The sequence below is a fragment of the Microcaecilia unicolor genome, chromosome 9 (assembly GCF_901765095.1).
Source record: "Microcaecilia unicolor chromosome 9, aMicUni1.1, whole genome shotgun sequence".
Taxonomy (NCBI): Eukaryota; Metazoa; Chordata; class Amphibia; order Gymnophiona; family Siphonopidae; genus Microcaecilia; species Microcaecilia unicolor.
This window is the reverse complement of record NC_044039.1, coordinates 116,599,851-116,613,320: the sequence shown is the minus strand read 5'-3', so window position 1 is coordinate 116,613,320 and position 13,470 is coordinate 116,599,851. Positions and strand designations below refer to the sequence as shown.

General features: G+C 46.4%; 1 protein-coding gene across 1 annotated transcript in view; it reads right to left on the bottom strand.

Annotated features, from left to right (window-relative positions):
- TTC6 (tetratricopeptide repeat domain 6) overlaps positions 1-13,470 on the bottom strand; it is a 258,723-nt gene that overhangs the window by 165,576 nt on the left and 79,677 nt on the right. Inside the window, exons 11-13 of the mRNA XM_030213691.1 lie at positions 12,792-12,951; positions 7,866-7,970; positions 5,205-5,306 (exon numbers count right to left, since the gene is read on the bottom strand). Coding sequence (XP_030069551.1) covers positions 5,205-5,306; positions 7,866-7,970; positions 12,792-12,951 — 367 coding nt within the window. The remainder of the gene's footprint in view (positions 1-5,204; positions 5,307-7,865; positions 7,971-12,791; positions 12,952-13,470) is intronic.

Here is a 13,470-nt window from a genome sequence, read left to right as displayed (position 1 = left end):
TGGATAGGCGGCACCTTCCCCGCGGCCACATAAGCCGCTGCAATGGCTTCCTTGACCCATCATGCCACTGTAGGCTTAGCAGCCTGCAGACCCTTACGAGGACCTGCAAACAGGACAAACAGATGATCCGACTTCCGGAAATCATTGGTCACTTCCAAGTATCTGATGATGACTCGTCTCACATCCAGATATTTGAGAGCAGAGTATTCCTCTGGGTAGTCCTCCCTACAAAAGGAAGGGAGACAGAGCTGCTGATTCACATGGAAGCGAGAAACAATCTTGGGCAGGAAGGAAGGCACTGTGCGAATAGACACTCCTGCCTCAGTGAACTGTAGAAAGGGCTCTCGACATGAGAGTGCCTGGAGCTCGGAAACTCTTCTGGCTGAAGTGATAGCCACCAAAAAGACTGCTTTCAACGTCAGGTCTTTCAGAGATGCCCTTGACAAGGGTTCAAAAGGCGGCTTCTGCAAGGCTCTTAGCACCAGGTTGAGATTCCACGCAGGCACCACTGAGTGCAGAGGAGGGCGCAGGTGATTAACTCCCTTGAGAAAGCGCACCACATCTGGCTGCGAAGCCAGGGAAGCACCCTTCAGGCGGCCCCTGAAGCAAGTCAGAGCCGCTACCTGGACTTTAAGGGAACTGAGCGACAGGCCTTTCTCCAGACCTTCTTGCAGGAACGCCAACACTGAAGAAATTGGAGCAGTGAAGGGAGAAAGTGAGCCTGCTTCACACCACGCTGGAAAGGTACGCCAAACCCTGGCGTAAGCAGTAGAAGTAGAGCGCTTCCTCGCTCTTAGCATAGTGGCGATGACCTTGTCTGAGAAGCCCTTCTTTCTCAGACGCTGCCGCTCAATAGCCAGGCCGTAAGACCAAAGGGGGAGGGATCCTCCATCACCACGGGACCCTGATGCAACAGGCCCTGCTCCACTGGCAGCCGCAGAGGATCGTCCACTGAGAGCCTGATCAAGTCCGCATACCAGGGACATCTGGGCCAGTCCGGACCCACCAGGATTATCCGGCCCGGATGCTTTGCCACCCGGTCCAGCACCCTGCCCAACATGGGCCAGGGCGGGAACACATAGAGAAGCTCCTGTGTCGGCCACTGTTGGAGAAGAGCATCTACTCCCAGGGATCGAGGGTCCCGTCCTCTGCTGAAAAAGCGCGGCACTTGGCAATTGGCCGATGACGCCATCAGATCTAGGCTCGGCTGGCCCCAGCGCTTCGTGATGTCCAAGAACCCTTGAGCAGATAGCTGCCACTCTCCGGGAGCTTCCGCCCACTGGCATAGATTCATGGCCTCCTTGGCTAGAGGGGCGCTCTTGGTACCTCCCTGGCGGTTGACATAGGCCACAGCCGTGGCATTGTCCGACAGGACCCGTACTGGCTTCAACGCCAGTACCGGGATGAACTCCAAAAGCGCCAACCGAATGGCTCTGAGTTCCAGGAGGTTGATAGACCACTTTGCCTCTGCAGGAGACCAGAGCCTCTGCGCTGTCCTTCCCAAGCAGTGGGCTCCCCAGCCCGACAAAGAGGCGTCCGTCGTGACGACAATCCACTCTGGGGTCACCAGAGGCATTCCTGCAGACAACTTGTCTGTCTGCAGCCACCAGCTCAGCGCCTTGCGCACTGCTGGGTCCAAGGGAAGGCGCACAGCATAATCCTCCGACACCGGAGTCCAGCGCTGCAGCAGAGAGTGTTGTAGTGGTCTCATATGAGCCCTGGTCCAGGGCACTACTTCCATCGTGGCCGTCATAGAGCCCAACAGCTGCACATAGTCCCCAGCCCGAAGAGGAGAGGCTACTAGGAACTGGTCCACCTGAGCCTGAAGTTTGACAATCCGATTGTCCGGCAGGAACACTCTGCCCACTTGGGTGTCGAATCGAACTCCCAGATACTCCAGGGACTGAGTCGGGCACAGCTGGCTCTTCTCCCAGTTGATGATCCACCCCAGGGAGCTCAAAAGAGCAATCACCCGGTCCACAGCTTTGCCGCACTCTGCATAAGAGGGGGCTCGGATCAACCAGTCGTCCAGATAAGGATGGACTTGTACTCCTTCCTTTCGCAGGAAGGCCGCGATGACCACCATTACTTTGGAGAAGGTCCGCGGAGCAGTAGCCAACCCGAAAGGGAGGGCTCTGAACTGGAAGTGTCGGCCCAGGACTGCAAAACGCAGAAAGCGTTGATGAGGAGGCCAGATGGGAATATGCAGGTACGCTTCCTTGATGTCCAAGGAAGCCAAAAACTCCCCTGCCTTCACTGCCGCTATAACAGAGCGGAGAGTCTCCATGCGAAAGTGCCGCACTTTCAAGGCCCGATTGACCCCTTTGAGGTCGAGGATAGGCCGGACAGAACCTCCTTTCTTTGGTACCACAAAGTAAATGGAGTAACGTCCCTTGCCAATCTGATTTTCTGGCACCGGAACGACCGCACCCAGGCGTATCAGGTTGTCCAAGGTCTGCTGCACTGCCACAGCTTGACCGGAGACTTGCAGGGAGAGAGTACAAACCCGTCTCTTAAGGGTCGGCAGAACTCTAGCTTGTAGCCGTCTCTGATGACTTCCAGAACCCAAGCGTCTGAAGTTACCCTGGTCCACTCGCCCAGAAACGAGGACAGGCGTCCTCCAATCTGCACTGGGCCATGGACCAGGGCCCCGTCATTGGGTACGAGACCCTGGGGGAGGACCGGAGGGCGCACCTCCGGGACGGCGGTCTCTGCGAAAGGAATGCTGCTTGGGGGAGAAGTTCCTTTTGAAGGAAGAGGGGGCAGAGGAGCACGACTTGCCCGGGCAGTACCGACGGGCTTCCTGAAACCGTCCTCTGGAGTTACCAGGGCGAGCACCACTGGCCCGAGCCCTGACCTCTGGTAACCTCTTGCCCTTAGATGTGCCGAGATCGGTCACAATTTTGTCCAGCTCGACCCCAAAGAGCAGCTTGCCTTTAAAAGGCAACTTAGCCAGGCGGGACTTAGATGCGTGGTCAGCAGACCAATGCTTCAGCCAAAGCCACCGCCGCGCAGAGACTGTCTGAGCCATACCTTTAGCCGAGGCTCTCAAGACATCATACGGTAAGTCTGCCAAATAAGCCAGGCCCGATTCCAGGGCCGGCCAGTCAGCCCTCAAGGAAGGATCCGAGGGGGAAGCCCGCTGCACAATCGTCAGGCACGCCCTGGCCACTTAGGAGCCGCAAACTGAGGCCTGCAAACTTAAGGCAGCCGCCTCGAAGGACAACCTTAAGGCCGCCTCCAATCTTCTGTCTTGGGCGTCCTTTAGGGCCGTGCCACATTCCACCGGCAACGCCGTTTTCTTAGTCACCGCAGTGATTAAAGAATCCACGGTAGGCCAAAGAAAGGTCTCCCGTTCACTTTCAGGCAAAGGATAGAGGCGGGACATAGCCCTAGCCACTTTAAGGCTTGCTTCCGGGACATCCCATTGAGCCGAAATTAAGGTGTGCATGGCATCATGCACGTGGAAGGTTCTAGGCGGGCGCTTCGTCCCCAGCATAATGGCGGAGCCAACAGGGGCTGAGGGAGAGATGTCCTCTGGAGAGGAAATCTTCAAAATGCTCATGGCCTGCACTAACAGGTTGGGCAAATCCTCTGAGCGAAAGATCCGTGCTGCAGAGGGGTCATCCGCTCCATCCGAGCGGGAATCCGTCTCCTCCAAGGAATCCCCAAAGGACCGTTGGGAGAACTCAGATACGCTGCCCTCATCTACATCGGAGGAAACAGAGTCCTCTAAGGCCTGGGAATCCACCCGAGGGCGTTTACTTCCGGGGGCCTCAACCCCTTTATCGGACAAGGGAGAAGGGGCAGTGTTTTGCATAAGAAAGGCCTGATGCAGCAGCAAAATAAACTCAGGGGAGAAACCCCCCAGACTGTGCACTTCAGCAGCCTGGGCTACAGCCCTAGACGCACCCTCAACCGGCGCTTGCAAGAGCAGGGGAGAAACATGCTGCGCATCCAAGATGGCGTCCGGCGCGACACTCCGTGAAGGAGCCGCGCGGGAAGAACGGCGCTTAACTTTAGCCGCTTTTCTGCCGTCGCCCAAATGAAGGGCGCCATGGCATTAACGTCTCCCACCTCAAGGGCGGCCCAAGAAGAAGCCGTCCGAGCAGCGTGGCCGGCCAAGATGGCGGAGGCGAGCAGCGGGGGATGGGCGTTTATGGCGGGAAAAACCGCCGCACCAGAGGAAGAACCGGGACACTGACCGGCCTCCAAACTGACACCCAACAAGGGCGAATCAGACTTTAAAACCCCCACATCCCTGCTAGACGCGCACACGCGGTCCGGGGAGCGATTCTTTGCGCCCTCGCCCTCCGACGACATCAGCCATGTGGAGATCAATCGGGGAACCCCCTGCCTGCTACAAAAAGGTAAAATTACCTGCTTTCCGCTCCGAGCTGTAACGACCTGGTGTCCCAGTGAGTAGCTGCAATAAACGTTTAAATAAACGTCGAAATAAACGCCCTTAAGGATGTCCAAAATTTTTTTTTTTTTAACGGAGCCAGCGGGAGGGGGGAGAAAAGGAGGGACCTGGCACCACCAGGTTTGCACTTGCTCAAGAAGAGCCCTCAACCCCAGGCACTCAACAAAACCTAAAAATTAGGCTTGGAGGCCTATCCAGAGCTGCTGCTGTGTGTGACCACCACCTGCTGAGATAGAGAACATACTGAGGAGTTTCCGGCAGCACATGACCACATATAGGGAGGCAAAAGGATTGCTCTCTATCTCCACCTGCTGGTAGATGGACACAACCCACCAGTTTATGGATTGATCAGCATAATGATATGGAACAACACTTTCTCTGCCCACATGTACACCCTCCTTCCAATTACATAGTATGCCATTTATGCTTGCCATTACAGAATAGTACTTAGGCAATCTGCTGGCACTTTCATGGAGAAAAAAATCCATTTAAAATACAGTAGTTCTCTCTGTAGAAGTTGCTCTGTTGAAAATTCACCCGACGTTAAACAGATGCTTGTCCATTTAAAATTAGATATATTATTTACCTGTTACCACTTTGCCATCTTCCACCAGCCCCACAAAACACCCTCTTTTTCCGTTCATGGGTAAGTATGCACTTTCACATATAAGTGCTAGTATTCTGTACATTTATGAATTCCACAGGCATATAAATGCATGTGCATTGTTATAGCATTGCTCTTCATGTGCCTAATTATATGCTTTATTGATGTGATACATACCACAATATCTACTTCATTTAGATACATCAGTTCATCCTCCAAGGTATCTTCCCCCAGACTAGAGAGGAATACTTCGTACACACCAGGATCAACAGAGCTGCTCTAAATATTAACAAAATAAAATGATTTTCATTAACAAAACAAAAAGGAAATACTCAATGACTTAATATTAAAACATAATGTAATAACCCTATCCCAGTTTGATAAACGCCAAAGCAGATACCATCTTAAGGTATTTGTCCAAAGTTTATGCTTACTTCCAAAGGGTGACATAACTATAATGCTATCTTATTAGCCTATGGACAAATTTATTTGGGCCAATATTCAAAAGCTCTTATACAGGCAAATACTTTTATTTTTGGAAAATTCAGCAGTGCTGTAATTCAGGATACATAATCCACTATAGATTTAGAATTACATTAGAAAAAAGGGGGTCAGACTCAGAGCATTTCAACAGTCGGCACAGCCTATACAAACAATCTTAATATGTAAGCTGTGATATTCAGCTGCAACACATATATATTATCCGGCTGATATTCAGCCGGTACAGGTCAGCGTTTTTTTTAAACACTTACTGTGGCCAGCTATATTAGCCCCCAATATTCAGCCTGGGTACCGACACTGGGCAAGGCCGGCCCCAATATTCAGCCTGGGCACTGGCTAACTAAAAAAGGCCCTGGCCATTGGAGCTTATGCCGATAATCAGCTGGGGCCTTCATAAGACATATGTGGGCCCTGACTGAATATTGGTCAGGACCCACATAACTTTTTTTTTTTTGTAGCTCCTTGATTCCCCTCCACCTTCAAAAGAAAATTCCCCTTTCTTCCCCTTCCCCAGGCCCGTGAGTCACAAACCCCCTCTCACTACTCCCCGGAACGACCCCCCTCGACCCCTCCCATCTCAGTAGGCCCCTTGGGCCTACCTGATATCCCTGGTAATCCAGTGGGATCGATGGGAGCAGAAGCGAAGGACCTTGTGGCTGCTAAGAGAACATGGCTGCTACAATCTCTCGCAGTACTAGTATAGGTACTTGGCCGGCCTAGATATACTACTTCTGCACTGAATATTGCCAGCACCCACCTAACCGTCAGCACCTCCCCAATGCCGCCACAACCTGCCCACTTTTGACATGGGTGGACAGAGATGATATTCAGCAGCACTGCTCAGTTTAGTGCCACTGAATGCATTTTGTCTTTGTTCTTGGATGAGTGTTTTTGCTTTCTTTTTAACACTGTAGTTCTTTTCCATTATTAATTAATTTTTTTAGACTGTAAACTGATGTGATCTGATCACCAGTCCAGGCGGTATGTCAAGATTTTAATAAATAAACATATCGGCAGTTAGCATCACGGAGTTTTTTCTGCCCATTTAAATCGCTCTGAATATCAGGAGGTATATGTTTAAATCTCTCACCTAAAAAAACATGAATAAGTTTGGCATAGTTGAACATATCATACCCCTATAATTCAACCTCAATGGTTGTCATTTTCTTAAAATAGCCAGCATTAGACAACTAGATTCAATGGTGACTGGCGCCACTATCTGGATAGCAGCAATATACAGCAAAAAGGCTGTCCTAACTTTATCTAGTTATCTGAATAGCAAACTGAATGTCGTCGCTAACCAGATAACTTCTGGCTACGTCTTCACTCTGTCTCAGTACCATTCGGATAGTGTCGAGGTGGTCTGCAAAGACATTCAATGGTACTATTGGATAGTACTGTGAAATATCAGGGCAGAATTGTCCCTAATTTAGCCCATATTTTAAAAAAAATACATAGGCACCTATGTGTCTTTATAAAATATTAGCACAAATTCTGCAGAAGTCATGCCTAGATTACAGGTGCAGACATTCCCGCAAATTCTATAAAGGGTGCCTTAAGTTGTGCACAGTAGTTTTGTGCACACAACGTGATTAACAAGTCAATCAGCACTGATACTTAACAACCAATTAGCAGCACTAATTGGCTTTAATTAGAATTTATGTGCACAACTTTTTAGGCATATTGTACAATGTGGTGTGTAAATTCCAATGTATGCAGCCAAAAAAGAGCCATGAGTGTGGAATGGGCGGTTTATGGGCATTTCAAACAACTATGTGCATTATTATGGAATACACCCGATCTGCGCCCAAGTTGGGCAACAGTATTTAGGCCTGGTTTTAGGTGGCCTAAATGTAGACATAGTTTATAGAATTGTGCTAAGTGCATGGTTTTACAATGCCGATTTTTAAGGAGCCATTTATAGAATTTGGCCCATTATGCTTCCTTAAGAGCAGGAATAATTGTCAGAATGTACTTTACATACATTTTATAAAATATGCATGTAGAATTTAAGATCCACTGTATTGACCAGTAATATGATTTGCCATTCTTCAAAGAAATAATTTGCCTCACTATTTTATTTTTTGATAACACAAAATAACATTAAGATAAAAATAAATTGAGTTTCACCAGTAAGCACCTCACTTTGACAATTATTATAATACTGGCATTTTCATCTACAGCAGGAAACCATTATTCTGACTCATGATACAATTCTACTTACATTGTATTTTAATTATAAACATGGAATAAAAACCTATACCATCATGATGAGTGCCTGGATGTCTTTTGAAGGTTTACAATGTATAAGCAAAAGTAGCAACAACAAATATTTACCTTGTACTCTGGAAATAAGGCTTCTTTTACAAGTGACAGCGGTGCATAGAATTTTGGAGGAGCTGGAGTCCAGAACATTTTTAGAGCTCTTGCTTGAAGAGGAACCTTTGAAATAAATTTGTTCTGAATAAGAAACTTTGCAGTCTTAACAAACATACCTATAACTATCCATAATACATACTGTACAGATAATTTTATAAATTCTTAGTGGAATGTATAAAAGAGCATAAGCTATACTAATGTTGGCTACGACTGCCCTTCAAAACGAGAAACAATGTTGCTTTGCTATCTGCTATGGATTCCTATTATTCTCTACTCATGGTCGCTTTAGGGAGGCATGTGGACAATGGCCTCTCCAAATGCACCACTACTACTACTTATCATTTCTATAGCGCTACAAGGCATACACAGCGCTGTACACCATACACAAAAAAGACAGTCCCTGCTCAAACAGCAGGTGACACTACTTTCTTCTTTGGGCCAGGGACCTAGCTAGATTTATTTCTTTGACGTCTCACTTCCCTAGTTCAACTCTTTTAAGTGGGGTGGCAAGGCAAAAGCAGCAGCACTGGATGTGGTGTAATATAAATGAGTGCGGAGCCTGTGATCCCAAACAGAAGGGAAAAAAACTCCTTGGATGGAATGCGCCAGGCAAAAACAGTGGAAGAAAAAAGGAAACCTCTCACAGATGGTGTTCAACAAACTTCTTTATTTCAGCAAATTTCAAGATTTTTTCAAGAGCAGTAAAGGACACCCGAAATGACTTGTGTTTTGGCCCTACTGGCCTGCATCAGGATTTAGGAATTAAGTCAAATCCTACATATTCCCAGAAATATCATCAGATAAAGTCTCCATTTGCAATCCTGAAAAAAGCATTTGGACAACAAACCGCTGGCTTGACACTGTATACAGTACACAGTGGTTTGTTGTCCAAGTGCTTTTTTCAGGATTGCAAGTGCCCCATCTCCTGGGATGTCTGGGGGACAAGTCTACTAAAAATGCTGGCTTCTCCTACATCCCAATGCTTGATATTGTGCGTTTTGCACTTGGATAATTTTTTTTTTTTTTTTGGGGGGGGGGGGGGGGGGGGGTTAGTGGACAAAAAAACAAAATGTCCAAATCACAAAACCTTGTTCAAAACATTATTTTCAAAAAAAAAAAAAAGAGACAAGATGTTTTTCTTTTTTGAACATGACCTTCTTTTTCTATTCAGATTTTAGACGTTTTTTGCAAAACGTCCAAAGTTGGACTTAGATGCCATATTGAAAATGCCCCTCCAAGTCTCTCTTTTTTAACCCACAGTAAAAATGGGCTGTTTGTGAGCTATTTTACCACAAGAAAATGTAAGCAGTGTGGCTGGTTAGTGAATCATGTGCTGCATATTTTTTCTGTTGCTACAGCCAGGAATATTGCTTATTACTGGCCACAGCAACACAAAGACAGCAGGCCCCACTTCAGGCCCACTATATTCTAAACGACCATGCCAATGAGATAACAACATGATACATGTAGTAAACACGATAAGGTGACGCTGATGTTTGGGGGAGGGGGGGCACCAAAACCTGCTGCTCTAGAACCTCTGTTGCTCCTGCCCTTTCTTCAACTGCAAAACTTGCACCAAGTTGTTTTCTTCACTAGGAGAGGTAGGGTGGTGGTAGTGGCATCAGAGGGGAAGGAGGGGTAGGGGAAGGAGAGATGAGATGCTTGAGGGTGCCTAGTTATAGTCTGCAGGAGGCGTCAAACTCTGGCTCCATTCCTGTACAAAGGCAAAACAATTTTCTCCATGCTACCAACGATCCCTTTACAAACTGAAGGCCCCACAAGACACTGATCTTTTAACTTGAAGTTCCCCTTTCCCACCTCTAGTACCTACCGGACTATTATTGATAGGTAATGAGGGGCAGGGGCATTTCTTTATTTGGCAACCTGATCTCTATTGGTAGTACTACAAGACTACTGCTGAGAGGCTACAGGTTCCATTTGTAAAGAGGAAGCTGCTGAAATCGCAATGACTGGGGATTGCTCCTGCCCCACACAACCTACCACGTATACCCTAAGTAGAGTGGGGTGCAGGTGGTGACTGACAAGGTGGGGCTTCGTTAGACTTGAAGACTGGGGGATGAGGCAGGGGGGTTGGCTAGACTTCAAATTAAGGATCAGAGATCCCAACAGTGTCTTCAATTTGTAAAGGGATCAGGGTAGATGGTTGGTCTCTAGGGAGACAATTTTCTTTTAAGGGGAGCAATTTTTTATACCTCACTGTACTCTTTAAAACCAACCCTGAGAGCATCAGCTCACACATTAGGAAGCCAATGCTATCAGGAGAAAGTAAGGTGTTGAGATGTTGTTAACGTTCAATAAATAATGCAACTTGTGAAGTCTCCATTACTTACTTTGTGTAATAATGAGCTGTGTTGCATGTATTTGTATGATTCATAGTTCATTTAGGGAGTCTTTTACTAAGGCGCACTAGTATTTTTAGCACACGCTAATATTTAGGGTGCGCTAAACATTAGTGACATCCGTATATTCCTATGGATGTCTCTAATGTTTAGCATATGCTAAAAATGCCAGCGTGCCTTAGTAAAAGAGGCCCTTAATGTGTGTTAGGGTCCAAATTCTTGTGCTGAGCTACATTATTGGCAAATGCGCAAGGGTAGTTAGACCCCACCCCCACAGGCAGATGCTCAAAAGCAAATGCAGGCGCTAGAGGCCATTAATGCCGCATTTCCACAAAATGTTTAGAGCTGGCGAGCACATGAAATAATAATCTCGCCGGCTCTGAAGATAATAGTATGCAAATGCATGCTAAACAGGGCCATTAACATTCCTTCCCAATGCTCAGCAGGCAGCACGCCAAACAAGGGTGCTGCTCCCGTGGCAAATCCTATGCCAGCTCAGAGCTGGCATTAGAGTTTGTCAGGGCATTGGGGAAGACTGGAGAGACCCTGTTCAGTATGCATTTGCATGCTTCCAGGCCCCCACCCCAAGGATGTGAGAGGCCTTGTGATCCGGTGGATTCCAGGCCCCTCCAGGCCCCCAATTGCCCCTCAAAATAAAATTTAAACCTGGTGGCTCAGCGGGACCCCCCCACACACACACATCCCTCCAAAGGACTATTTTATTTATTTATTTATTGCATTTGTATCCCACATTTTCCCACCTCTTTGCAGGCTCAATGTGGCTTACAATGTATTGTTCTTGGTGGTAATAGATTAGAACGTAATCACTTATTGTTACATAGAGATATTGAACAACATATTAGAGTTTAAAGCAAGCAGATATTATAAAAGTAGTTACTTATTGTTAAAAAGAGATTTTGAGTGATACAGTAGAAGTATAAAGCAAGCAGAAATTATAAAAATAGTTCTGAGTAAAGGTGTGAGAGATGTATACATTTATATTTGTTATTCTATGTGGTATGCCTTTTTAAAAAGATGGGTCTTCAGTGATGTTTGAAAGTTTGTTAGTTCGTAGATCCCTCTCAGGTTGTGCGGCAGTGCGTTCCATAGCTTGGCACTCAAGTAGGTGAAGTTTGCTGCATGTGTAAGTTTGTATTTTAGACCTTTGCAGCTTGGGAGTTGAAGATTGAGGAATGTGCGGGCTGATCTTTTGGCTTTCCTTGTCGGTAAGTCTATCAGGTCTGACATATACGCTGGGGCTTCTCCATGGATGATTTTATGAACCAGTGTACAAATCTTAAACGTGATGCGTTCTTTGAGTGGGAGCCAGTGTAGCTTTGCTCGTAGTGGTTTAGCACTTTCATATTTTGCTTTTCCGAATATAAGTCTGGCTGCGGTGTTCTGGGCTGTTTGGAGTTTCTTGATTGTCTGCTCTTTTCAGCCGGCGTATAGTGCATTACAGTAGTCTAGGTGGCTGAGCACCATTTGATTGTACCAAGTTACGGAAGACTGTCATTGGGAAGAACTGTTTTACTCTTTTTAATTTCCACATTGAGTGGAACATCTTTTGTGTTATTCGTATGATTCTCAAGTGTTAGATGACGATCGATAGTCACTCCAAGGATTTTTAGGTGTCCGAGATAGGGAGTGTCAGATTTGGTGTGTTTATGGTGGTGAATTTGCTCGTATTGTGTTGAGAGGTGAGTATTAAGCATTGGGTTTTTTCTGCATTAAGTTTGAGCTTGAATGCATCCGCCCATGAGTGCATGATGTGCAGACTTTGGTTAATATCGTTGGAGATTTCCTGCAAATCTATAACCCTATAACCCTGGTGGTCCAGTTAGACCCTAAACCTTAACAATTTTAATCCTGCTGGCCAGCGGGACCCCTTAGCTGGGACATCCCCCCCCCCCTCAAAAGATGGAGGAAGAGGGACAGAATACTACTCCCTCCTCCTGAAGGGCGGTGAGGGCCTGGTGGTCCACCGGACCACCAGGCCCTCACATCTTTGGAGGGTGGAGGGGTATGACAAATCAGGGCTTTTCTCCTATGCCTTCTGGGTATGAACTCAAGAGCCGTGCCTAACGCACAGCTCTTGAGCGTATGCCCAGGCACTATCTGCCCGCAGTTGTCCTTCATGCTCAATGCTATGACCGCGCTTAAACTTGCATGTCATTAGCTTTGAGCACGAGGGAGCTGATCAGCTGCGCTGATCGGGTGGTAAAACTCCGGCGCTGTTCAGAACAGCACCAGAGTTTAGAGCATATGTACCCCAGTGTGTTAAGTCTTGTCTTTTTGTATGACTGTATCCTGTATTCCCTGGGCCCTGGTGTGCTCACTCACCCCCATATCCTCCCTGCTTGGAGAATCCTACTAGGCCTTTTTTCAGTTTTATAGGGGCTCAGCAGCACTTGAACATGTGCTTTTTACGCAAAATACAGGTTATAATAATAAGAATGATTGTAATGTAGTTTTTAAAAAATGAAATTTAAAACATTAAAAAAAAAAAAGAATGAAATCTTACTTTTTCCCCCAGCAGCTGCAACTGTGGACGTTCAACACAGTATTCAGCGAGGCTCTGCCATTCAGCTATACCTTTAGGTTTCTGAGGGGGTAAAACCTGAATGCCATCCTTCAAATTGTGCTCCAACAATTCTGAGACATGAATTCCTTGATGAAGAATTCTATAATAAGGAATAAATAACAAGCAGGAAAAGCAGGAAATGACATGATTTCAGGAATATTTTCCATATAATATTTGTAAAAAGAAAGCAAGGAAGAGGTGTAACTACAGCATGCATACTTCTTGATGGTGCTGGGATGCTTCTCTGACATCATCAAACAAATGAATAATTCAAATCAATTCCATCAAGACCACTATACACCATGATTTTAAGAAGTACCCATAATCATGGCATGTAAAAAGGAAAGAAAACTCTAAAAACAACAAAAATCAAAACCTGAGGGCACTATTGGGGCCAGGATCAGTCAAATGAGGAGGCCTAAGCATATGAAACCACTGAACATCAATGCCAAAAACACACATAAAAAAAGTCATGACTAAAGAAAAACACAGATATAATGACTAAAGAGAAAGACACTTGTGATGAACTACTGAAAAAAAAGACTGAAGGGTAACTGCAATAATGTGGGCTTCTCTCAATATAATTTTAATCTAAAAGCATTCTGAATGAAGATATTTT